Source organism: Neopsephotus bourkii, unplaced genomic scaffold, assembly GCF_033783945.1.
Source record: "Neopsephotus bourkii isolate Nb327-2 ecotype Australia unplaced genomic scaffold, CSIRO-AGI_Nbou_v1 NB_593, whole genome shotgun sequence".
NCBI lineage: Eukaryota > Metazoa > Chordata > Aves > Psittaciformes > Psittacidae > Neopsephotus > Neopsephotus bourkii.
Genome location: NW_026901094.1, coordinates 392,471 through 418,196, shown reverse-complemented (window position 1 = coordinate 418,196; position 25,726 = coordinate 392,471). Strand labels below are relative to the sequence as shown.

Below are 25,726 nucleotides of genomic sequence, written 5' to 3'. Positions count from 1 at the left end.
GTAGAGTTGCTTGTCAAAGTGGGTGGGGAAAATGAAAGATCTGAGTGATGTGACTTGGTATTTCCTTGCTGCTGTTGGGTAGTAATGCAGAATAATGGTGCAGTTTCTCCATTTTCACTTTGCCACTTCACATCTTGGTGCAGAAGGAGTGTGGAATAAGGGTTGTTTAAAGGATAAAAAGGTACCATGAAGAGCCTTTTGCTAAGATATTTGTGGTTTCACTTGGAGGAAGCACTTGTCCTTGGCTGGTTGCTTCATTTCAGTATCATACAATGAGCTTCTTAACAACTGTGTTGGAGCCTGATTGTGCTTTGAAAGAATAAGTATGATGGTATTGGTTAAAAAGTGTTGGATCAGGTTGTATCCTTTGCTTTTGAACTGCAGGAGAGCTGTCATCATCATTCCTCTGTGATACAGCATGATTAAAGATAAATCTCCTCCTGTATTGCATCTGCACTGTTAGGAAAAGTAAAGGTTGAGTGCTGGCTGCCACTTTCTTTGTGTGAAGAGGCACTAAAAGGCTACTCTTTAATAACTGTTGGCTGATAGTTGGTAGCACAGTGTACCTGATGAGCCACCTCATATTGCACTGGTACCTGTGGTTTATAAGTAGACATTGAGACAATGTTGATTGTTACTGTGATGCTGTGTAATCCAATAGACCATCTCCTCTTTTCTTGCTTGATCTCTGCCAAAGCTCTGCGCTGGCTGGTTTCTCTCCAACCTCTTGGAAGTGCAGAGGTGTGTAATAAATGTGCATTCATGTTTATTACACTAAAGGTTATAACAAGGATCAAAACTGCTGAACATCCTCATTGGCTCTGGAAACACCTAAGACAAAAGGCAAGTTGTGCTGTGGGGCTTTGTTGGGCAGGGATAAAGATCCTGCAGTCACGAAGGTGAGCAGAGCAGGTGTAGGCCATCAGCTCCATCACCTGTGTACACAGCTGCATCACATAGGCTCTAGTAAGTCCTAAGAAATGCTTTGCAAGACCTAGTAAATGTGGACAAGTAAAGCCAAGCCATGGCAGCTCTGAGGCTGACAAGTGCTTTGTGACTCTTCTTTGAGGAATCAGTGTTTGATTTTGGAGAATGTCCCCCCTGGGTAAGAACTGCTTCTCTGTGCTGAACTTTATGTGGTTTTAGAGAGGGGAGGAATCTGTGCTCTGCCTTTGGATAGTGTGGTTTGCACTCCTTGTTCCCCTGTGTCTCGTCCTCATTTCCATGCTCTTTGCAAATGCATGTTAATGAAGCACAAAGGGGTGAAGTGGAATTTGACTGGGTGCTGTACCCATCTCATGCGTGCAGCTGCCTGTGCGGAGCAGAGCGGCTCCTGGGCATCTTGTGACAGAGCAGTCAAGGAAATACAGAAAGAAATCTTTTTCCATGGAAAACGTGACACAAATTTGAACACTGAATTTGGGAAGTGCAGCTTTTTGTGTCATGATGGAGATATCAAACTTCATACTGGAAGAGGTGAACGATGATAATGATTTACATTACTGCATCTAAACTTGTACAGTATAATTTAGGTGACAAAAATCCCAGTTTTACTGGGATTCTGGCCTGAATAACTACAATTGTTCTGAGTTGGAATGAAACTGTGAAACCTCTTGAGCAATACAGGTTCTATCTTGTGGCTTGTTTCAATAGGCAGTGATGTGTAAGGACCAGTGAATATGCTGCAGTGGGGTACTGATGATACCATGAGCTAGATGAGCAATGGTTGTCATCAGAAGCTTTGCTTGCCCTTTCCATCTTAAAACCAGAGAGGCTCCTTGGTCTGAACATGGTTGTTTCCCTGTACCTCAGTTTGTGTAGGACACATCCGTTTCTTTGTGTCCTCTCTTATGTTCTTAGCTTCCCGTGTACCTTTCAGGTGTCCTCTAAACCTCAATCAAAATAAGCAGAACTTACTCAGTGCCATACTGTGAAGTTATAACCTCTCTGTTTAAATAGCAGCAAGAGGATCAGAGTGTCCTGTCACAGCATCTCATTTACAGGGACAGTGGGGAAGGTTGTATCAAGGAATCCTAGTAGCCATTAGAACCAGTTTCACAGCCCATTTGCATTGACTGGTAAAAAAGAGACCCAGAGCTGTTAGGATGTCATTGACTCCACATTTAATAAGGTGGGTGCACAGATGCACTAGATATAAGTACAGACTGCAAGGACAGAGCAGTATGCAGGACCTTTTGGTTCTGTTCTCTCCCCTCATCTACCTCCTGTATCTAACAGGAGCAGACCTGCACAGGAGCTGTTTTCTGCTGTTCTTTGCTAGGAGAAGGTCTTTATAGAGGGCCCTGTGTAGATAGGTACTCTTACTATCATTAATCACAAGGATTTCTATTTGTGGTCTATAATCTCACACCTTTTCAGATGATTCCCTTTGGTTTTCTAGTTCCTGTGCTGTTGAATATCTTTGAAGGTTCCTTTAAGGCCTGGGAAAGGATGTGTGGATATACCTGGAGCAGTTATCTACCCTTGTGAGTGATGAAACAAGCAGATAACTACAGAGAGGATGGATGCTGCACTGCTTGGGGGTGTTTTGCTGTAGCTCATTGAGTAAAGCCCTGTGCTTTGCAGCTGAAAAGCTCTGCTCCTAGTGTCCAGCCTACTGGATAAGGCTGTATTTTGTCTGGTGATTGTGTCTGGGACCATAGAGTCACCATAAACAGCATTATCTCGTTCAGATACAGGCAACTTCTATTGAGGAGCAGGTGACGGTGGAGCTGGATTATTGTCTCTTGTTGAGGAGTCCTCTGGCTCCTCTTCAATGGAATTCTGGAAGTAATCCACTGTGTTGAGGTGAGGCTTAAGCACGATGATGTAGCATTTGGGGATATAGTAGGTCACCAGGATACCCAGGCTGATTGTCAGCATGGTACCAACCTGCACCACAGCCCTCAGCAGTGTTTTCAGTGTGACAAATAGAGCAACGAAGAAGATACAGACGATGAAATAGATGAGGAAGGCAAACGTGATCCCTCTGGCAAGGTTGTACTTCTTCCCAGAGGCCTGGACCATGAAGGTGCACAGGAAGCAGGCAGAGCCTAAGCAGCTGTTGTAGCCGTGCATCAGAGCAAAGGCAAACCAGGACTTGGTGTTACACAGGAGCAGCACTTCGGTGGGCAACGACTTGTAGTCAACCACCAGGTAGTCAGGGCCCAAGTGAAGGTACCCAAGGCAGAACAAGCACTCGGGGAGCAGGCACAGGGCAACGAGGAGCCAGGCCCTCCTCTGGGTCACCCAGTGCAAGAAGGTGGGGGCACAGTGAGGGAACTCTGTCACAAGGGTGATCTCAAGGGACTTGATGAAGAAGGTGGAGAAGCAAGCACTGAGGCACAGGGTGTAGACCATGGGCTGGACCATACAGATGTTGCTGCTGGGCTTCCCTATGTAGAGGCAGCAGCTGAGACACAGCAGCAGGAGCGTGAGCAAGGCAAAGAGGCTCAGTTTGCCTCCAGAGGCCTGCACAAGGGGAGTCTCGAGGTTCTTTAGGAAGAGCACTGCTGCCAGACAGGCCAGGATCATGGTGATGAACATCAGTGTCAGCAAGGCAATGGTGAGGGGCTCGGTCCAGAACAGGTACCGCTCGCTGCGCTTGTAGCATCGCGTGCTCCGGGCAGGGGACCACTGGTCCTGGCGGCAGGGAGTGCACGTGGAGCTGTCTGCAAAGCAGCAGTGAGGACCTGGTGACCACCTTGCAGGGAGTGGAGGATGGAGCAGGCAGGACTTGGTGCTGCTTTGCCCCCTTCCTAAGTGTATGGGATCTCCAGAGCTTGTGATAGTTCAGTCTCTTTCCCCCCTCTGCTTCTCCACCCTCCCCCTAAAAGGACCCACGTATCTCTTGGCTCTGTTTCCCTTCCCCAGGATCACCAACTTCCAAAACATCCCAAAATTTCACCATAGGACTCTCTTCTACCTCTGACCCCAGCATTTCATCATACCCTTCTCCTACCTCTTGAGGTAATAGTATTGCCCTTATACATCCTCTTTGGGATCAGCAGAGGAAGGTGCCCCACTGAAGATCTGTGCACCAGGAGACAGACACAGTACAGTTAAATCCATCGAGTTTCCCAGACCTCACCTTTAGCACTCCAGAAGGTGTTTTCTGGACAGTCTGTACAGTCATAGCAGCAGTGGTGGAATCCTTTGATTTGTCTGACCTGTCCTGGTTCACACTGTTGGAAGCACTTTGTGGTCTCCTAGGCAAGAGGAGGAACGCACATCAGCCAGATGCTTTCAGAAGCACTGGTATCACCACACATTGGAAGCTGGCTGTGCTGGGATCAAGCCATAGCTGAAACAGCTCAAACAGCTCTGGGGATACTTTTCCTAGTTCAGCACACTGGAGATGGGTTACATGTTTGCAGAGGAGCAGGAGTCCCACACACACTTTATGGGAGCAGCGTGCAGGCAAAGAGCACCCTGTGAACAGTGGCAGAACGGGTTATTTCACTTTGTGACTGTGCTTTTACTCACTGTTTTTACCTCTGAATCCTTAGTGTGAAGCTCCATCTGGGACTCATTGATGTACAAGGACTCTCCATAGTCACCCAAAGGTAGATACTGAAGTGTGTTGTTTTCCCAGGACCAGAATATAAGCTTGTAGCCGGTGCTTGTGCCATGGGATTGATCAAACCTGAACTCTTGGCCATTCACCTCGAAGGGGAACGTATCCAGGAAGTGCAGCAGCTGAGGAGAACATAAAAATGGACAGTAAATACTGGTACAGTTGATGTTTACAATGCAGTAAACTGGTGTGTGGCTGAAATCAGTGGTCTGTTATGGGGGCTGTGATGGTGGTTATGGGCCTTCTGCCTGCATTATCAACTGTTTGATTAGTGAGAGCCAGAATGCTGCTGTGACTGCCCCATCCCTGGGCAGGTTGGACACAGGGACTTGGAGCAAGCTGCTCCAGTGGAAGGACTCCTTGTCCATGGCAGGGATTGGAACTGGATGAGCTTTAAGGTCCCTTCCCCATCTGCCTGTGCGCAAACTGGGTGTAAACCTGCACTGTTCCCCTTTCCTCACCTGCCAAGGCCTGATGGGTGCCCTGGGACACTCGTGCTGGCTGCACCCCAGGGCTCGGTGCAGTGCATGGGCCACGCTGTAGACAGCGGCGTGCACGGGCTCTACCTGTGCTCGGCTCAGCGAGGCCGCCAGGGCCCGCAGCGAGACGTGGTCGCAGTGTCTGCAGCGCGCGCCCAGCGTGTCCGGGCTCAGGAGCTGGTGGAGTTCTCTGGACCCCTGGCAGAAGGCCTCCTGCTGAACAGAGGTGAGGAGATCAGCAACGTATTCCTGGAAGCCAGGGACTGGGCTTGTTTTTGTAATGAAGCCTAAGACTATCCCGATGCTCTGGATATTGGGGATGGAGGCGGCTATGTCAGACAACAACCAGCTTTCAGTGCCAATCCAGACTTTCTTGCCCAGTCCCATCTTGATGCTGAGCTCCAGCAAGGCCCGGGCTGACAGACTATGGGAAAAAAGGACAATGATGTTGACTTGGGTCCTGTTAATTAAGTTAATGATGTATTCCAGGTATTGTTTGGCATTGGGGTCTGCCAGGTCTGTAGGAATGATCCCCTCGAATGCAATGCAGATGCTGTGGTTTTCAGCGATGTTTAGGAACTGCTCCTGGGCTCCTCGGCCGTGTTCATCATCACTTCCAATGACAGCAATCCAGTTCCACCCAGACTTGGTCAGCAGCAGGGCCACAGCTTCCACCAGGTTCTTAACACTGGGAACAGTGCGGTAGAAGGTTGGGTACAGCTCGGTGTTGCTGAGCTTCTCACTGCTGGCTCCATAGCTGACCTGTGAGTTCGAGGGTAAGAGGGAAAGCAAGGCAAAGAGTAATGCAGAGGGCAGTGTCCACAGCCCAGATCCCTCTCCACCTCCTTTGCTTAGTGTTGATGCATTAGATTCTAAACAGTGATGGGAAGGAAGAACTCATCTAAAGGGATAACGACCACCATGGCTGCGTTTACCAAGAGAACCATAAACTGGTCCATCACGTGTCTCTGGTAGCGCTGCCCCACATGGCCATCTCCTTCTGCTGCCATTTGTGTCCATCATCACAGACCAGCCCTTACCATTAGTGATAACAGTAATTGGCTGCTTTGTACAAAGGGTGATGCAGCCAGGATTCAGGAATATCTTGGCTCAGGGCTGCGTTTACCTGACTATTCCAGCTGGCTCTGTTGTGGGAACTGAGAACTTGCAGTCACAGATGTATTTGCATGGGGTCCTCCCAGTTTATGCTGGGAGCTCTGTTTCTTCCATTTTACATGGATCCCACAGCAACCTGAGTTATCCCTCTTCTCCCTGGGATGGTAGACACTGGACTGTGTGCAGGAGGGAAGCTTAATGACTTATCCAGGCAATCTGTAGCAGAGAAAAGACTGGTATCTGCTTCAACAGTCCTAGTGTAGAGACCAATAGCATCAACAGCGGTGTTGATCCAAACTCTTTGCCTACCTATAAGGGGAATTCTTGCTCCTCCAGGGCATTTCCTTACCTGTGGGATCCAGAAGAAGCTGAACAGCTTGGCTGTGAGCAAGCAGAGGTCTGAATTGTACGGCCCGATGACCGCGGTCACTCGCGGCTGGTACTCGCTGTAGTTGCAGAGGACCCCGATGCCCGTGGTGCTGTTCTGGGTCAGGAAGAGCAGGCTGGGCTGCAGGGCCATGGCTGGCTCAAAGCACGTGTCGTACATGTCATAGCCCAGCTTCACTCCCGGGAGAAGGGAAGTGGAGTTGTTGATCTGGTCGATGGCAAACTTCATCCCTAGAGCCCATATTAACCCGTCTATGTACAGCCTGCAGTGAGAGGAGACAGGAGTTAGGTGGTTTATCAGGGCTGTTAATGTGCTGATTGGCTTATTCCACACTCTCTGACGGTTCAGCATCCTGCCTGTTGCCGAGGCAGATGTACATGGCACTGTCAGAGCATCCTGGTACCCAAGGCCTTTGTAAGTCACTATTGTGAGTAGAGGGGCTCTGAGCACCTTTCACACCTGGTTAGTCTTGTCTGTCCACAAGGACATCTGCCCTTCACAGGAGAAACAGAGGTACAGAGACCTATAGTATGTTTACTGCTGCTCTTAGCCTTGTGTGCTGCCATGAAGCCAGTGCTTCCCACTGTGCTGTACATGCTGATTGAGGAGAGGTGTCCTCCTTCCTGGGATCTCCCTCCAATGCATAGCTCAGGGCACTGGGCAGATTCCCAGCCTTGTGGCCTGCAAAGATGGAAAGAGCTTTGGCCTGTGCCTTTGTGTGCTTTGTTGGTGCCAAAGAAGCAGGTAGGACACTACTGCGTCTTCATTCTCCTTGCAAAGAGCTGTAAGTAGCTTGTAATGTGATGGTGTGAACCACCTTGGTGTAACTGAGCTGTAAGTAGCTTGTGATGTGATGGTGTGAGCCACCTTGGTGTAACTGAGCTGTAAGTAGCTTGTAATGTGATGGTGTGAGCCACCTTGGTGTAACTGAGCTGTAAGTAGCTTGTAGTGTGATGGTGTGAGCCACCTTGGTGTAACTGAGCAGGAAACACTGATCACACAGCAGCAAGCCTACAAGCCAGGTGATGTTGTGACCTTGTGCACAGTACTTGAGTGTCCTTTGCCTCATAAAAGGCAATAAACAGCACAATCCCCCCACGTGGCATCTGCCTGCAGAGCGCAGTGCATGCTTCTCATTCCATCTGGAAGCAAAAGCAACTCTCAGTGTTAGATTCCAAACACTAAGGAAGCCAATGCACTAAAAGCTGTCATCAGATTGGTGCTGGTTGAAAGTTTGACTGCATCAAGCAAACACAAACCCATTTCCCAGTTCAGACTCAGAAGTGGGTGGCACAGAACAGGCACAGCTCCAGCACCTGTATTCCCATCTCCCCTTCAATGATCAGCTATGAGACCATCAGTCACTACCAGGACTATTTCCCTTTCTCCTCCCAGCCCAAGTGACCAAACAACGTGCACTTACAAAGCTGCTGTTCCTCTTACCTTTCACACACAGCTAAGGAGGGCTCTGACCGTGCCGTCAGGTTTAGGATGTCCATTCCAAATGGGAACAAGCCTCCTAGGATATAATCACCAGGCTTTCTCAACTGAGCTGAGAGGCACGTGGGTTCGAGGGCTGCTGCCCAGGCCAAGCTCAAGCAGAGCAGCAGCTCCAGGACCATTCTGTGTCTGGTTTGGGGAAGACCCATCACAGAGACGTGGGGAAGGGGATCCCATCTCCCCAGCTCCGGTTCAGTCTCTTTAAATAGAACTTGGAGAGATGAAAAGGTCAGGGAAGGATTTGGTTAGCAAAATGCATCAAGTGTGTCACTGCTTGCTTAGTGGGCAATAGTCAAATATGCACCAGTAGCCTGTGAGTGTGGTTGCAAACTGCTGGCCTAATCCTGTTTTCCTTACTCAGTGAGTAGCCTTTACTCGAGCAGTGACTTGCTGAATTCACTGCTGCAGCTCTGGACGTTAGGCTGCTGTAGGTTGGTGGTAAATCCTAGGTAGGACACACATCCTTTGTATTAACTCCCCTTGCCCCAGCCAAACAAGAAGCATCATCTTTAGTGGAATGTGGTTGTATAAACTGTCCCTGTTGATGGTTTTCCCAAACAACTGGGTTTGGGACTTGTGTAACAGTGGGAGCAGATCTCAGTCTGTGCGGGTTGCTCATCTAAAAGCATTGCCAAGGAGAATGAGCTTGGGTAGGAGCAGAATCCAGCTGTGCCAAGGAGAATGGGGCCTGTTACCATCATACAAGCATCACACACAGGGAGGATGAGAAGGAATCGCTCACCAGCATTGCCTCCTGCTGTTAGCTGAGCGTGCTCGTGTGCTCCCTACTTGCAAGCAGCCTGCACTGAGAGAACACCATATAATGTGGTTTTCAATGCACCTCAGCAGACATTGTGTTGCCTGACCTAAAGGGTGGTGGTGAGAGGCTTACCCAGCAGTCATTTTTATTGTTGTTCTGTTTAATTCAAGGTCACCTCATCGTGAGCATCACCAGCCCTTCCTCGGAGCACCGCAAGGACTCACGTGGAGCGGGACCCTGCGCTCCGAGGCAGGTGGGCTCTTACCCGACCTTACTGCTGTCTGTAGGAAGCTGTTGTTGCCTCATCTGAAGTTTTCTCACACTGAGCTGGGATGGTAACTTGAGTTGAAACCCTTTGGTTTGGGTACAGGCTGCACAGGGGGTGATTCAGGTTGTGTCACGCTTTGCATTGTATCAGGTTTGCTCTGAACTGGAAAGTTCCATTTGCTGCATTTTATTGGCTTATGTTATATTTATACCGTGGCTTATGTTATATTTATAGTGTACCACAAAACCTGCTGATAGTGGCAAAGTGATGGCCCTCTGCTGCTGTGAGGGTAGAGTATGTATGAAGGGTATAGGAGTACTTCAGGCAACAATAGTTGTAGGTTCCTATATATGTTATATGGATATATCCATATATGTTCTATGGATGTGTTCATATACATTATATAGATGTGTTCATATACATTATATGTTGGACATTATATGGATGTGTTCATATACATTCTATGGATGTGTTCATACATGTTATATGGATATGTTCATATACATGATATGCTTCTATATGTTACATGGATACATTTATGTATGTTCTGTAGGTAAGTTTATAGTGACATCCTTTTAAGGTTGTCTTCCCCTTAATGGGATATTTAAGTATTAGCTTTAACTGTGTAACTTGTAAAAGGTTCTAACACAAATTCAGCTGCATAGAGAAAAGTGTAGAAGTCATAGGGAATTATTTACAGCCATCTGTGCTTCCATGTGGGATCAGGTGGCAAGGACGGAGTTTATGTGATGGATTTGTGTGCACAATATCCCACCTCCCTCTAGTGAATGTGTCCCCTGCTGCAGCTCTCGAGTACCACCGCTCCCTGCAGGGGAAGGTGGGATTTGGCCCCACTCATGAAAGCTCCAGACTGAATTGCCCAAAGCCCAGTGCAGGACCCTCAGTTCTACTCCGAGGTGACTGAAGTGGGGCTCTTAAAAAGGTTTCTGCTTGGAGACAGGGCCGGGCACCAGGGGAACAGAATGAGCACGAGGCAGTGGCTTGTGTAAATGAGAGCTGGGGGAAAGCTGCTTTACTGGGAGCATCCTTTGCCCAGAATGACTGGATGTAAACTACTGAGTTCTTTCCCCTGCTGAGCAAGTTTGATTCGTTAATGGCAGGAACCAAGTTCATCCTCAACATGACTGTCTGTTTCTCTCAGAAGAGGAGAAGCAGTTTTCCCATGTGGCTGTAACTCCCATTTCTGCATTAAACCTAAAGAGAGCAGAGCCATTCTTTCCACTTGACAGACATTAGCTGACATAGCTTAAGGCATTTAGTACATGACACAGGTGAAATACCACCTGCATCTCTATCAGACAGCAAGCGAGGCCCAATGTTTTGTAGTCTGTACCATGGAACTGCCCCATTTTAATACATGGATTTATCCTATGGAGCTGTTTAATTGTTTTAAGGTGATCTTAGCAGAAAGGGAATAGTATTTGTGTGTTCACAGCAGAACGAATGAACCTCCTGGTAGGACATACAAGGAACTTCCACTTCCTATCCTCAGGCAAAGGACAGCGTTGGCAGATGGGAGCAGTCAGAACAGGAGCTCAGTGCACAGCATCTGGCTTCACCTGGGTTACTCCTGATGGGTCCACATCTGGGTTACTCCTGATGGGTCCATATCTGGCCACCCAGTGAAACAGACTCTGCTAGTGAAGGACAAGGCCCGAATGGGGAACCCCGAGTCTTGCTCCGTCCAACACCCCAAACCCAGCAAGCGCTCTACAAAGGACACTGCAGAAGCACGGTGTGATTCACACAATTTAATGTCCAGTCAGTTTAATCTCCATGAGGTAACCGTGATTTCCTGAATCCCTGCTGTTCCAGCAGGCCACAATGGCTCTACTGAGACACAATCAACTCCTGTGAGATTCCCCCTCTTCCCCCAGGTATTCCTCACATCCTGGAGTGCTTTTCCAGCATTTAGAAAGCTGAAGCAAACTCTATTCCACATACTTGGCGGTGTGTATATGCACACACACTGGCGATTACATACAGTGATTTGCAATAGGAGCCTCCCAGAGCAGTGACTCCCAGTTCAGATTTGCCCCCAGCCAAGCAGAGAAGTTATTTTGTGAGCGTTTGACACATTCATTAAGCAGAATTAATGAGACTGACACATTCATTAAGCAGAATTAATGAGAGCACATTTAGGAGCGTGGCCGGACGGGCAGGACTGACTACCTGCTAAAGCTGTTCTACATCACAAGGTGCATAAAGCAGAGATGAATGGGCAGGGGAAGCTACAGGGAAGGAAGATCCTGCTTAATGGCTCTGTGCACCAAGAGGAACCGTCTCACAGAGCACCCTTTCCTCCTTCAGCTCGGGGCACACAGGATGAGCAGCAGTAAGCAAATGAGTCTGTGACCACATGGAAAAGCGCTTCCTTTCAGCCATGCATCGCTCAGGGCTCTGTTTCCAAGGCTAAAGCAAAAGAGGGGGCAAACAGCTTGTAACCAGCGTGAGCTCAGGGGGAGCGGATGTGCTCAGCCACCGCTCCTGGAGCTGTGCTGCCACTCAATGGCCCAGCTATTGGCGTCGGTGCACGGAAGCTGCTGCAGCTGCAGAGTTTGGCTTAAAGAAAAAGCAAACCCAGACCCGCTGGGGAGCTGGACCCAGAGCATCTTTAAGGTCTGTTCCACCATAGGCTATTCTATCCCATGAGCACACTGTGTTTCTCTTCCTGCAGAGCCAACACAGACACACACATACAGAACCAGGAGGTGTGTGTGCTCTTACAAAGTGAGGTATCCTCAAGAGCTCCACAGTGGGAAAGGAAAGGGAATGCGACCCCGACCCCGCCTGCCCGTGCAAGCATCGCTGCCACCCTGCTCCCGTCGGGACGCGGCTCCCGAGCGGCCCTAGGGCAGCTCGAGCAGCCGGTGCTGCGCGAACAGCTCCTGGGTGATGCTGTAGACGGCGCCGATGTGGGGCAAGGCCTCCCCCAGCACGGCCACGGCCTCCTCGGCCGAGCCCACGTTCATGGTCTCCAGGAAGGCGTTGCGCGGCGGCAGCGCGCAGAAGGCCACGGTGGCGGCCTTGCGGATGACCCAGGGGTGGAAGGCGGCCAGGGAGGCGTTGTACGAGTCCGTGCAGATCGCGGACGGCCGCGAGTCCTCCCCGCCCGTCCTCAGCCCCTCCAGGAAGAGCTGCAGCCAGCGCAGGGCGCGGTGGAGCCGCAGCACCGTGCGGCAGCCGGAATCGGGCCGGCCCGACCGCTTGTGCAGGTCCACCAGGCCGCTGGCCAGCTCGTACTGCACCATGGACTGCAGGGACACGTACCGCTCCCGCCGCTCGCCGCAGCAGTACCCCTCCATCAGCTGCACCTTGGCCTCCGCGTCCTTGGAGATGAAGGAGAAGACGGCGCCCAGGCTGTGCAGGAACCTGCAGCGGACACAGCGTTACGGGCGGCGGCGGCAGCGGGGCCGTGACAGCCGCCCCCGCCGCCGGCACTCACCGGATGAGCCCCCGCCAGCCGCGCAGGTAGGGCCCGAGCAGCACCTCCCGCTGCTCCGTCACGCAGGCCTCGAAGGCGCCCAGCACCTCCCGCAGGCTGAACGCGGCCGGCGCCGCCATGGCCCCATCACTGCGGGGCGGAGCCTGCGCCGCGCATGCGCTCAGAGGAGATGGGGAGCAGGGCCCGAGCCGCCGGGAGGGCCGAGGGGTGAGGGCAGGGCCGGGCCGGGAGCTCCGGGGTGCGGAGCCGAGCGGGGTGGGCTCAGAGGGGCCGGCAGTGGCCCCTGCGTGAGGCTCATTGTGTCTTCTCTCGTCCCTGCAGGAAGCAGCCAGGAACCTGCGGCCTGGTGCTGAGGAGCGGTTGAGGTGGCGGCGGCGGTGATGGGGCCTTATGGCGGCTGTTTGTGAGGTGATTTGTGCCGTCCCGCACGGGATGTGAATCGAGTTCAGATGCCGGAGATAAAAGTGACCCCTTTGGGTAAGTGCTGGGGCAGGGACGCTGGGAACCTGGCCCTGCGGAGCCCACAGGACCCCCGTGTGCCGCCGGGGCTGGCCGCGGCGCTGGGTGCACGGCGCCGTGTGTCCTGTATGGGTGAGCAGTGTGCCCGCCCGAGCCTTGTCAGCGGTTAGTTGGCCTCCTCCCGGCTTCCAAGCAAGGCTCCAACAGCCCCAATGGCTCTGTTTTAGTTACAGGGTTCAATGAGAGAGTTGGGGCTGTTCAGCGTGGAGAAGAGAAGCTGCATGGAGACCTCATTGCAACCTTCCAGTATCTGAAGGGGGCCTATAGGGATGCTGGAGAGGGACTCTTCATTAGGGACTGTAGTGATAGGACAAGGGGTAACAGGTTCAAACTGAAACAGGGGAAGTTTAGATTGGATAGAAGGAGGAAATTCTTTCCTGTGAGGGTGGTGAGGCACTGGAATGAGTTGCCCAGGGAGGTTGTGAATGCTCCATCCCTGGCAGTGTTCAAGGCCAGGTTGGACAGAGCCTTGGGTGCCATGGTTTATAGTGTGAGGTGTCCCTGCCCATGGCAGGGGGTTGGAACTGGGTGATCTTAAAGTCCTTTCCAGCCCAAACTATTCTGTGATTAATACACACTAGGAAAGGAGTCAGTGTGTTGTACAGAACAGGTAATCCATTCACTGAACAGTGCTGAAGATCCACAGGAAGCACACTGCTGTCTTTCCCCCCCCTTTTGTCCTCTGTGGGTTGCATGGAATCCGTTGGGATGCATTCACATACTGAGAGGGCAGAGGATGTGCTGCTGTACCCTCACAGGCAGCTTTCCAGCTTGGTATGGGCATAACTGGAGCTTAATGAAGGTCTCTGGTGCTTGCGGTGGGAGGCAGAGTCCCTGGGGAGGTGCAGAGCCCTGGGAGCCTTGAGTTCCATCCTAAACCCTGCTCTTGAAGCGGTGGGCAGAGAGCAGCCATGTCCTGCCCTGAACTGCTCCGGGCTGGATCCATCTGCATTTACTGCAGGTTTGGAAGTGGACGGTCTCTTGTGAGCCCAGGGAATGGGACAGACCAGTTCATGTTAGCTGCCCTCTGGCACATCTGCTTGGAAGAAGGGATGGAGCCTTTTCCTGCGCTGGGAAAGGGCTACGAGGTGTTCATGGCCCTTTAGTGCTGCTCTCCTGAAGTGACTGCGGATACAGCAGAGGTTTCTTACTTGTGTCTGGTCCAGGAGCTGGGCAGGATGTGGGCCGCAGCTGTATCCTCGTGTCTATTGCTGGGAAGAACGTAATGCTGGACTGCGGCATGCACATGGGCTACAACGATGATGTGAGTATGGAGAAGCCTGGATGAGGTGGGGAGATGCTCTCCAGGTGCATGTGCCTGCCTGTTCCCAGCTCTTGGGTCAGTGTTCCACTGTTGTTCCCTTTTACTTGAACACTGCCTGGCTCATCCAATGTGTCACAGGGGTGATAATAGCAAGGTGGGTGTCCCTGGGCTGCTACCAGCCACTGCTGGAGCTGAGTTATGGCAGAGAATGAAGTATTGCCCCTTCAAAGCCTTCTGTGCAAGAGGTGCATCCCCTTGTGTATTCCTGGGCTGTGAAGTGCCACCGTCCGGCCACCCTTTCCCTGGGCTGTGGAAGTACACGCAGCAAGCTGTGAATGCTGCCTTCAGGTGGCTTGGGTCTTTCTGTATTTCATATGGGCAGGCACCTTCTGTGCTTGAAAGCATTACTGCTGTCAGTAGTTAGTCTGCTCTTGACATGATGCTTGGTCATGGGCAGTGAATTACTTGTGGGATCTGCACCACCATCTCTGATGCTTTAGAGAGAGCTAGGAAATAACTCCTGATGTTCAGCCACCTGAAATTAGACGAGAGGAATAATGGCAGAACTATTGTGTAAGATGAGACAGAGTTAAAGCAACTGTGCCACTGTAGGAAAGGTTTGGAGGCTTCCTGCCTTAGTGCCCATGGGTGAGCTAAAGCTGAACATAAACCTGGCTGTAATTTGTTTGTCTGCAAGGTCTCTCCTCTGGTTGCCCCCCTCCTGTTCTTTGACTCTCTCTGCACATAAATGCTCCATAGGGCACGTTCCCAGTGTTTCGGGTCATTCACACAGTTGTTGTGTTGGGGTAGACACAGTCGTTGGGTTACACACGGTTGTTGTGTTGGGGTACATGCAGTCGTGTTGCGGTACACACGGTTGTCATGTTGGGTTACACACGGTTGTGTTGGGTTACACACAGTTGCGTTGAGTTACACAGTCGTGTTGGGTTACACGTGGTCATTGTGTTGGGGTACACACAGTCATGTTGGGGTACACAGTCGTTGCGTTACACACAGTTGTGTTGGGTTACTCGGTCGTGTTGGGGTACACACGGTCATGTTGGGGTACACATAGTCATTGGGTTATACACGGTTGTGTTGGGTTAGTCGTTGGGTTACACACAGTTGTGTTGGGTTACTCAGTCATTGTGTTGGGGTACACACAGTCGTGTTGGAGTACACACAGTCGTTGTGTTGGGTTACACGTGGTTGTTGTGTTGGGTTACACACAGTCATTGTGTTCGGGTACACACAGTCATTGTGTTGGGTTACACATGGTTGTTGTGTTGGGTTAGTAGCATGATAGTAGCTGGGTTTGTGTTACAATGGGTAACTCGGTTTTTCATGTCTCTGCAGAGGCGCTTTCCTGACTTCTCCTACATCACCCAGAATGGGAGGCTGACGGACTTCCTGGACTGCGTGATCATCAGGTGAGACAGGTCCCTGCCTTCCCTGGCAGAGCTCAGATGGGAAATGGGAACGCTTTGTGCACTGTCCCTAGCAACCCAAGCCTGTTGTGAGCTGGTCACTGACATTTGGCCATTTAAAAACCTGAGGAGCCAAGAACCAGGCAGGCTGGGTTCCTGTGCATCCTTTATCCTCTGTGTCTTTTTGCAGCCACTTCCACCTGGACCACTGTGGAGCTTTACCCTATTTCAGTGAGATGGTGGGTTATGATGGGCCCATTTACATGACACATCCTACCAAGGCCATCTGCCCCATCCTGCTGGAGGACTACAGGAAAATTACTGTAGACAAGAAAGGGGAAACCAACTTCTTCACTTCCCAAATGATTAAAGACTGCATGAAAAAAGTGGTTGCTGTGCATCTGCACCAGACAGTGCAGGTGAGTGATGGCTTCTGCACCCTCATGGGTTGTACCAGCGGGGTGGTTGGGGAAGGCAGAGCGGGTTTGGGTTTCTCCGAGGTGTTTGCACTAACACAGTGTTTGCCTCCTGGTGCAGGTGGATGAGGAGCTGGAGATCAAGGCCTACTACGCAGGCCACGTACTGGGAGCAGCCATGTTCCAGATCAAGGTTGGGTGCGAGTCGGTCGTGTACACTGTGAGTATATACAACTAAATACAGACCCCTTCTACTGCCCTGTGTCATTGCTTAGAGAATGTTAATGGAATTCTCCTCTTCCATTAGGGTGATTATAACATGACACCAGACAGACATTTAGGGTAAGTAGGAAGCTGAGTTGCTGAACTGTGGGTATTGCTGTATGCTGTTCATACCAGGGGCTTTCAGCACTGATTCTTTGTTAGGAGACTGGAACGTTTAGTGAATGGATTACATTGAGTCTTCCGCATAGACCTTCTTCTGTATGATCATAATAATACGTTTTTAAGGCTGTATAATAATAGGACTTCTGTGTTTAAAACATTTTCTGGTCATGATATCTTCTAAATGCGTTTAGTTTTTAGAGTGACAATCACAGATTTTGATGTTCATTTAATTTTACTGGTGCATATGAGAGATTTATATTATCAGTGATATTTAGAGTATTATCTCAATGCATTTAAAGCAAGTAGAAGACTGGCTTTTCAAGTCTGTTCTGTGACTTTGGGCAGGCTGATGCACATCTGTGTACCTGTTCTCTTGTCTGCAGATGAGCCTGCGCCATTCTCCATGGCTCAGAAATGCCACACACCAGCTCTTCATCTGATTGAATTCCTCTTGTTCTAGTGCTGCCTGGATCGATAAGTGTCGCCCGGATTTACTTATCACTGAATCCACCTATGCCACAACCATCCGAGACTCCAAGCGCTGCAGAGAAAGAGACTTCCTGAAGAAAGTTCATGAGACTGTGGAAAGAGGAGGAAAGGTACCGAGGGTTGATAACCTAAGTGATGGGGGTTTTCCTTTGTGAAGCTCTTGTTCCCTACTGATTAACTTGGGCACCTACATGACACCACTACCTGAAACCAAAGGCACTTTTGTATTCCCCCATCTGTATTTTAAAATAGAGACTATTGAACACTTAAACTGCACCAAGAAACCAGGCTGAGTTCATGAGGCAGGTAGGGAAATGCTGTGCTTACACTCTGCAAATATGGAGGATAAAGGCAAAACTGATCTGCATCCGAACCCTGAAACATCCTCTTGGTCCTGTAAATTAAGGAACTAAAAGTGTTTTATTACTGCTTTTAAACTTCATCAGGAATGCTCTCCAGTGTAGCCAGGTCTGTTCAGTATCCTGCTGCATGGTGTTCAGCACTGTTCTGTTACCATAAGCCCCTCCAAGTGCATGGAAGACACACACTTTTATCACCCAGTAAACGATGCTTCAGTACCTCAGTTGTGGAAAGGAAAGAGAGTCTCAGCCAGTGAGAGGGACTTGTTCAGAACTGATAACCGTTTACACACAGTCTGGCTTTCACAGACTAAATCATCCCTCAATTGCAGGTTCTCATCCCTGTTTTTGCCCTTGGACGTGCCCAGGAACTGTGCATTTTGTTGGAAACCTTCTGGTGAGTGCGGGTTTTTTGCATGTCCCACCTCCTTTTTGTCCTCCTTTCGTGTCTGTTTAGGACATAGGATTGGTGGTTGATTATGGAATTACTTCTTCCCATTTACTTCCCAGCATTGCTGACTCTAAGCAGCAAGTTAACCATTTCTTTCTCCCTGGTCATTCTCCACTACTCCCCAACCACTCTGGATCAGTTTACAGTCCTTTAAACCATGGATTGCATCTTTGCTGCACTGTAAAACTGTCTTCAGGGGAGCAGGGCAAAGGATGGATATGAGACTTACATATAATGTGTAATTATGAGCATTATCATTTGGTATTAAAACCCCTAGCAGAATGATTAATATTTGTAATGGAAAGGTGGCTGCAGTGGGTGGAAGGAAAATTAGATTAAAGCTACTCTGTAGTAAGTTAATGCACAGGGATGTGGCAGTGTTGGCATTTGTATACAACTGTTTTATCATGTACCTCACTGAGAGTAGGGTATGTGCACAAAGCCTAGGGAGACTTCATAGGTTTATGGACTTCCAGCACTGGATAGCTGGGATGCTCATTAGTCCCTCACTGGTATCTGGAACTGTTCTTCCTACAGGGAAAGGATGAACTTGAAGGCTCCAATTTACTTCTCCACAGGCCTGACAGAGAAGGCCAATCACTACTACAAGCTCTTCATCACCTGGACCAACCAGAAGATTCGGAAAACCTTTGTGCAGAGGAACATGTTTGAATTCAAACACATCAAAGCCTTTGACCGGGCCTTTGCAGACAACCCAGGGCCCATGGTAGGTGGGCATGAGCCTTTCCAACACAGATCTCTTATTACTGGCTTTATTTCTGACAGGTGTCTTAGGCAGCAGCTGAAAGAGGAACAGGACCAAGATAAAACCATCTGAAGTTCTTAGCACACTGTGGATGCTCACAGAATCTCCTACAAAGCAGTTGAACTGATGTGACAATTGGACAAAGCAGGAGATGTAGTTAATGTGCTCCAATGGGCATCACTGGATAGTCTCCACAGTTTCAGGGTATTTAATGGGAGAACCCCCTGGTTCCTGTGGTGATTCTTGATGCATCTTTGAATTGCAGGTGGTGTTTGCAACCCCTGGCATGCTCCATGCAGGACAGTCCCTTCAGATCTTCAGGAAATGGGCTGGGAATGAAAAGAATATGGTGAGAAATCCTGTTTCCTTCTGTGATGTTTTATATTAATATGATAACATTATATGCATTATATTATCATATTATACAGAGAACCGTAATACATTGGAAAGGACCTTGGGATCATCTAGTTCTAACCACCCTGCCATGGTATATCAAGATATCTAGATCATATTGCATATATTATATGTTACATTATATTGTATCATGTTAGATACTATCGTAACAGAATAGAAGGTAATAGAAGATCATAGAATGTAATATAATGGAACGTAACAGACTAGCTGATAGAATATAATAGAATGTAACAGAGTATGGCAGAATGTAACAGAAGCTGATAAACTATAACAATGATTGCTTTTTCAGAATGCAACATAATATTATAGAATCTGACAGAATATAATTGAATGTAACAATATAATAGAATATGGTATAATCTTAACAGAATAATTGAATGTTAGAGAATCTGACAGAATCCAACTGAATATGATAAAATCTAACAGAATATGATTGAATCTGACAGACTAACAGAATATAACTGAATGTGATAGAAGATATTCTATGATAGAATATAACAATGTAACTGAATATGCTAGAATGTTACAGGATATAACAGACTATGATAGGCTAATATAACAGATTACAATAATTATGATAGAGTGTAACAACGTTGTAGAATGACAGAGTATAATAGCATATAACAGAATATGATAGCGTTTAAGAATATAACAGAATCTGATAGAATATAACAGAATGTAATAGAATGCTACTGAATGTAACAATGATATTTATTACATTATATAAGATATGATGACATAATATGACATAAATTTATATGATATGCTAAACTAGAATATGATATGAGATGATACAATGTAATAGAATGTAACAGAATCCAATAGAGTATGATATATGTGGTATATTATACTATATCATATTCTACTATACCCTATCATTTCATATATATCATAGTCTACTATAATTTGTTATATCATATGATATTCTATAAATATATATCCTAGCATATGCTATTATATTCTGTTACATTCTATTGTATTCTATCATATAATCTCATCACCTATTGTAGATCATAATATAAAATGGCATAAGCTATCAAATATCATAATTTAATGTTATAATAGGATATGATGGGTATATATATAATGATATATATCATATTTTATATTTGATCATACCATATGTATTATCATATGAGTGGTTGTGATAAGAACAAATGTTGCAGGAAAGGTTTTCCTCTTTACATGACATGAGTCCTGCAGAGAACCAGCTGGGGGCAGAGGATGGTTCTGTCTAAATGGGAAGAACACAAACTTACATCCACAACTGCATAATGCTGATGTGGTTATGATAACAACACAGTCCATGTGTCTGTGCGTGTCTGGAGCATTTCTGCTCTCCTCCTCAGGTGATCATGCCTGGCTACTGCGTGCAGGGAACCGTAGGCCACAAGATCCTGAGTGGGCAGCGCAAGCTGGAGATGGAAGGAAGGCAAATAGTAGGTTTGATTTTCAAGGGGGATCATCTGGGGGAAGTTCTTCAGAACTGGAGGTGGCAGTTAAACACCATGCCCACGTAATGGGAATGTGCCACATACAGCATGGAAAACACCCAAGGGACATTTTCTTTGGTATTGGACTGGGGGGGTTCCCCTTTGCATTGCCACCACCTTGTCTTTTTCTGCCATAAGCTTTTCTCAGGGCATATTTATACTGATTAATAATTAGGCCCCATTAAGTCAGGTAAAAAGTATACATTTTTAGGCAGATGGTGGCATTAAACTGATACCAGCTCTCCTTCAGTATTGATTTGTTTTGGCAAATGTGCTACAAGTCTTGTGCTCTGAAACTGGGTACTTTGAGCCCTTAACTTATTAAAAGCTTTTCTGTGCAGCATCATATTCAGCATCTGCTGCCAAGCAGCTCTGACTCCAGCCTCACTTCACCGGGAAATGAGGTTCATTCCCAATCCATTGGGAAACTCAGTTCTGTTTCCTTCTTTAAACTAAATTCAGTAGGAGTTGTGGTCTGTCTGTGTGTGTTACACGCACTGTTCCAGATGCACAGTCTGTGCTTTCTGCTCCTCCACAGCTGGAAGTGAAGATGCAGGTGGAGTACATGTCCTTCAGTGCGCATGCAGATGCCAAGGGGATCATGCAGCTGATTCGCCAGGCTGAGCCTCGGAATGTTCTCCTGGTCCACGGGGAAGCCAAGAAAATGGAGTTTCTGAAGCAGAAAATAGAACAGGAATTTCGTACGTATGGTGCTGGTACTGAAGAGGGAGTGGGGGCAGAAAGCAGGCAGTAAAGGTCACAGGTTTTATAGAATCCCAGCCTGGTTTGGGTTGAAGGGACCTTAAAACTCCTCCAGTCCCAACCCCTGCCACGGGCAGGGACCCCTTCCACTGGAGCAGCTTGCTCCAAGCCCCTCTGTCCAGCCTGGCTTTAAATTTAATCCACTGGACCTCAGCACAGAATTAGGTGTAATGTAATTTACAGGACCAGTCATCCTCAGGAAACTAGTATCCATAACATACCTTATTTAACAGGTTAAGCCCATTTAACTCTTAATGCCCATTTGGACTTGAAGTTCAAGTTGTTCTGTGATGTTTGTATCATTATAGCTTATCATTATTGTATCATTATATGAGATACAGCTTATCATTGTATCATTATATTAGATATAGCTTATCATTAATGTATCATTATTCAGTTAGTGAATTTGTATTGGAATCATAGAAGCTCATAATCGTATTACCAGCCAAGGCAGGCAGGGTACATCTGAAACTGTAACTTCAGCAACTTTAGTTAAGGGGAACGAGCTGCAGGAAAAGACATAATTCCTTGGAAACAGCTGACTTGCAAGGAATCAGTAGGGAAAGGCTAGAATTCACACTGGATGATTACTTACTGCCTGCAGTGTTCTGTCAGCATCGGAGGGCAGGCGGTTCTGGTGCAGTCTGTTCTGTTCAGGCCAGCTGGGCTCACAGGGGTTTGTTTGGTGGCTCTGGTAAAGGTGCCTGAGCAGCAGTTGTGCTTTTCAGCCTCTTCCACACAGCTGCAGTATTCTTCTGCCATAAATCTCAGCTCCATCTGCTCACAGATCCCTGGTCCAGGTTTGGAACCGCTGCAGCAGCCGCTGTCCTAACACAGGTTCTGTACATTGCAGATGTCAGCTGCTACATGCCTGCCAATGGAGAGACCACAACAATATTCACCAACCCCAGCATTCCTGTGGACATATCCCTGGGACTCCTGAAGAGAGAAACGGCCATAGGTGACACACTGTCAACCAAGAATTTCATCTGTCGGGCCCTGCCACCGTGGTGTACTTGTATTAGGTGGCAATAGCGATATACTGGGAACAGCTATGAGGACTTACAACAGAGCTTCCTGTACAAGAAGAGGTTTTATCAGCATTTAGAGGTTGGGAGGGCTTCCTGTGACACACAGCAGCCACTGTGCTGTGAGTGTGTGATCAGTAATGTTCAGTAACAAACACACACTCCCTTGGTGGCTGCTCATTGCCCATTGCTATGAAACGAAGTCCATGCAAGTTTTTACTCGCTAGGTCTGAACTGCTTTGCTAAACCTTTTTATAAGGTTTATAAAATTGGATACATTTTATAAAGTTAAAATATATTTAAGAAAATTCTGAAAAATAAGACAAATCTGAAACCTCTCAGACCAGGAGGGGATGTGGGAAGAGGCAGCAGGTCTGTATCACTGAGCATGGCTTCTGTGTCTAAAGTTCTGGTGATGGTTTAAGCACCATGCACTTCAACAGGAGAACGGAGATGTAAAACACTAGTCTGAAGCTCAGCAAGACTCAGAAATCCAAACTGTTAAGTCCTATAGCAGGTGTCTGTGTGAAAAGTAGGTACTTCATCATTAACCATGGTCTCTTTCTTTCTTTGGCCTTGGTTTAGGTCTCTTACCAGATGTCAAGAAGCCAAAGCTCATGCATGGCACATTAATGATGAAGGATAACGTAAGTAAAAAGATTCTCACATTGATTTTGGGAACTAAAGAATTGATATGGCATTTGAGGTGGGCATCCTGCCACCACCTTACCTTTACCTTCACTGCCTGTCACAGGCTCGTGCCTCGCTGTTACTGATTGCCCAAGACGTGCTGAGACAGTTCAGAGGCTGAAAGGGAGCGATGTTACTGCTGGGCTTCCCAGTGAGGGACACGCACCAGTGTGTCCACAGGGGAGGATCAGAGCTCCACAAACACCCTGTAATGGTTTGTGCTTCCCCCTCTGCAGAGCTTCCGCCTGCTTTCCCCCGAGCAGGCTCTGAAGGAGCTGGGCCTGGCGGAGCATCAGCTGCGCTTCACCTGCCGCGTCCACATCCAGGACCCGCGGAAGGAGCACGAGACCGTGCTGCGTGTGTACAACCACCTCAAAGGGTGAGGCCAGCCTTACCTCCCTGTGGTGCTCCCCCACAGGCATGCACTTGGACCCACCTGCATTAAGAGTGATCAGTTCAAATGCTTCCTCCTTTCTGCAGCCCCCGAGTTACAAGGAGAAAAGTCTCTGCAGCCCCAAAGACTCAGCTGCTCTCGATTTGAGTCTGTGTAGATCCCATAACCAGAGCAGTGGTCATCACTTCCAGCTCCTGGTCTTTACCAGGCCATAGGCAGAACACCCCAAATCTTTGTTCCTGTTGGCTTGCTGCTCTCACTGCTGCTTCTACCTGAAGTTAGTACAATTGTTTAGAGAGACAGTATCAAGTGTAGGGTCAAGACACCTCTTAAAGCTATTCAGTAGTTGTAGCACATGAGCCTTACACACTTCCTATGGGCAGGTGGTCAGTTTTGAGCAGTCCTTTGCTTGGATGAACAAGGTTCAGCCTGGAGCCATACACATCATGAGAGCCAGAAATAAATTCTGTAGGAAATGCTACGTGATTAATACAAGCACCAAAATAACTAAGTTACCAATCAGCCCCATTCTTCACTGTGAACACATTGGTGTTTGGGATTAAAAGGTACAGGGGAGACCACTCTTCAGCCTGCACACGTCCCATCCAAACTAAATCCTCTATCTTCTCTCTTACCAGGGTCCTGAAAGATTACTCAGTGCAGCACCTCCCTGATGGGTCTATAACAGTGGAGTCCATCCTTATCCAAGCCACGGCACACTCAGAGGATCAAGGAACCAAAGTTCTGCTCGTGTCCTGGACCTACCAGGTTGGTGTTCTTCAAGATGTACTTTCCAATTATTGAATTACGAGTTAATTACAGTTATATCTGTGTTTTGAGGACAATGCAGTACCCAGCTTCTAATCCAAGCTACACCACTACTGCCATAAGGAGATTGGAGGTATTTGTTAGGTGTGAAACTCAAGCAGAAAGCAGGATAACACAAACTCGTGGTAACATCAGACATAGTGTGATCTTTCTTCCTTTCAGAAGCATACTTCTCAGGCTACATTTTTAGATGCTTTTTACAGCAAAGAGCTGCCTTCTTGAGGGCAAAAAAGGGAAAATCGATGGTTCTATATTCTTTTTCAAGACAAAAGGTCATTTTCCTCAAAAGAGGTACCTCAAGTCCAGACACCTCCTTTGCCAAATGGCGTTTTACATTGATGTTATGAAAGAACACCCAGAAACACATCTGTGCTGCCTGGGCTGCTTCCATTTATGAACACTGCTAACATTAGAATGGCTTCAGTCTATTTCTAGGTACCAGAGTTGAATTTACTGCCCACATGGCCAAGTCAAGCAGATGACTGCTTTCATCCTGTCTCTCTCTGTTCTGCTCTCTCTAGGATGAAGAACTGGGCAGCTATCTCACCTCCCTTCTGAAGAAAGGGCTCCCCCAGAGCACAGCATGAGCCCCCCAAGGGCTTCAGAGAGAGTCAGGTTTATTTTGGTTATTCCCCTGTCAATGCTTTTTAATGGCTTTGTTTTAGTAAAGGAATTACAGTGTCTGTGCAGTGACTGCAGTGCCTGCCTACACACCCTTCAGCAGCACCACGCTGGAGACCTGGGCCAGGGGTCAGTGCAGCTTTAGAGTCATGAGGACACCTTCAGTGCTGCTAACGCTGTAAGAGATGCTCAACATTCTCCCCTCCCATAGCTCCTTTCCCTTAAACCCTCAGCACTGAAACAAGGAGCTTTCAAAGCATCACAGCTAACACGCAGACTAGAATGGAGGCAAGAGAATAAACCCCTAACCCTGCTCTTTACCCAGCAGTGTAACATCTCCTTACCCATACATCCCTCCATGGCAGCTGCCAGCCTGCAGGAAAGCTGCACTCCTGGATAGAGGCTCAGAATTAGCTTTTGCCTTTGTGCACAACATAAAGATAGTGCTTAGGTGGAAGGAACAGGCCCTCCAGTGCTGGGAGGCTTCTCCATAGCCTATAAATGGGACAAAAACAGCAGTCTCTCGTGGAAGGTAAAGGATTAGTTTGTTCTAATGCTCCCACGGAGGCTTTCCTCAGCTCCATTTCCAAGTGCCAGGATTTGCACTTGTCTTACCAACCCCATCAAGCACAGGGACTCGGGAAGAGTTTGAGCAGGTTTTCTACTGATGCTTAACTCCTCCAAGCTAAAAGCAGAACACAGGAAGGGGGAGGTCGGTCACTGACCCATCATTAAACACAGATCCACTCTATGGGGTTCAAACTACAGGTAGCAATAACTCATAACTAGTGCAAGTCAGGCCCATCCCAACAAATGCATTCACAAAAGCCATTTGTTACGAAGCTTTAGCTCTATTACAGTGATT

At 48.1% G+C, this 25,726-nt stretch overlaps 3 protein-coding genes across 3 annotated transcripts; 1 reads left to right on the top strand and 2 right to left on the bottom strand.

Annotated features, from left to right (window-relative positions):
- Positions 1-2,100: 2,100 nt before the first annotated feature.
- Positions 2,101-8,412, bottom strand: TAS1R3 (taste 1 receptor member 3). The gene is given in 7 exon segments (XM_061351490.1): positions 2,101-3,671; positions 4,091-4,208; positions 4,495-4,698; positions 5,038-5,817; positions 6,521-6,821; positions 8,003-8,297; positions 8,300-8,412. Coding segments are annotated over 7 exon segments (2,682 nt in total). The 5' UTR covers positions 8,319-8,412; the 3' UTR covers positions 2,101-2,706.
- A 3,517-nt stretch (positions 8,413-11,929) lies between these two features.
- On the bottom strand, positions 11,930-12,708 carry CPTP (ceramide-1-phosphate transfer protein). The gene is made up of 2 exons (XM_061351470.1): positions 12,554-12,708; positions 11,930-12,480 (listed from the first exon to the last, which is right to left on the bottom strand). The coding sequence occupies exons 1-2, from the start codon at positions 12,670-12,672 to the stop codon at positions 11,958-11,960; spliced, it is 642 nt and encodes a 213-aa protein (XP_061207454.1). The 5' UTR covers positions 12,673-12,708; the 3' UTR covers positions 11,930-11,957.
- A 1,497-nt stretch (positions 12,709-14,205) lies between these two features.
- On the top strand, positions 14,206-24,840 carry INTS11 (integrator complex subunit 11). The gene is made up of 16 exons (XM_061351489.1): positions 14,206-14,336; positions 15,693-15,766; positions 15,954-16,182; positions 16,301-16,399; positions 16,487-16,521; positions 17,027-17,165; positions 17,747-17,811; positions 18,403-18,592; positions 18,897-18,980; positions 20,395-20,484; positions 21,077-21,239; positions 22,154-22,261; positions 22,914-22,975; positions 23,255-23,397; positions 24,051-24,180; positions 24,762-24,840. Exons 1-16 carry the CDS (start codon positions 14,298-14,300, stop codon positions 24,825-24,827), a joined length of 1,716 nt encoding a protein of 571 aa, XP_061207473.1. The 5' UTR covers positions 14,206-14,297; the 3' UTR covers positions 24,828-24,840.
- The last annotated feature ends 886 nt before the right edge of the window (positions 24,841-25,726 follow it).

What these genes read in the sequence shown, in the direction of transcription:
- CPTP (XM_061351470.1), bottom strand. Translation starts at nt 12,672, where the DNA reads ATGGCGGCGCCGGCCGCGTTCAGCCTGCGGGAGGTGCTGGGCGCCTTC. An exon ending in GGCTGGCGGGGGCTCATCCG is followed by an intron (nt 12,481 to 12,553) that starts GTGAGTGCCGGC and finishes TGTCCGCTGCAG; the next exon opens with GTTCCTGCACAGCCTGGGCG.
- INTS11 (XM_061351489.1), top strand. Translation starts at nt 14,298, where the DNA reads ATGCTGGACTGCGGCATGCACATGGGCTACAACGATGAT. An exon ending in ACATGGGCTACAACGATGAT is followed by an intron (nt 14,337 to 15,692) that starts GTGAGTATGGAG and finishes ATGTCTCTGCAG; the next exon opens with AGGCGCTTTCCTGACTTCTC. An exon ending in CAGACAACCCAGGGCCCATG is followed by an intron (nt 18,593 to 18,896) that starts GTAGGTGGGCAT and finishes TTTGAATTGCAG; the next exon opens with GTGGTGTTTGCAACCCCTGG.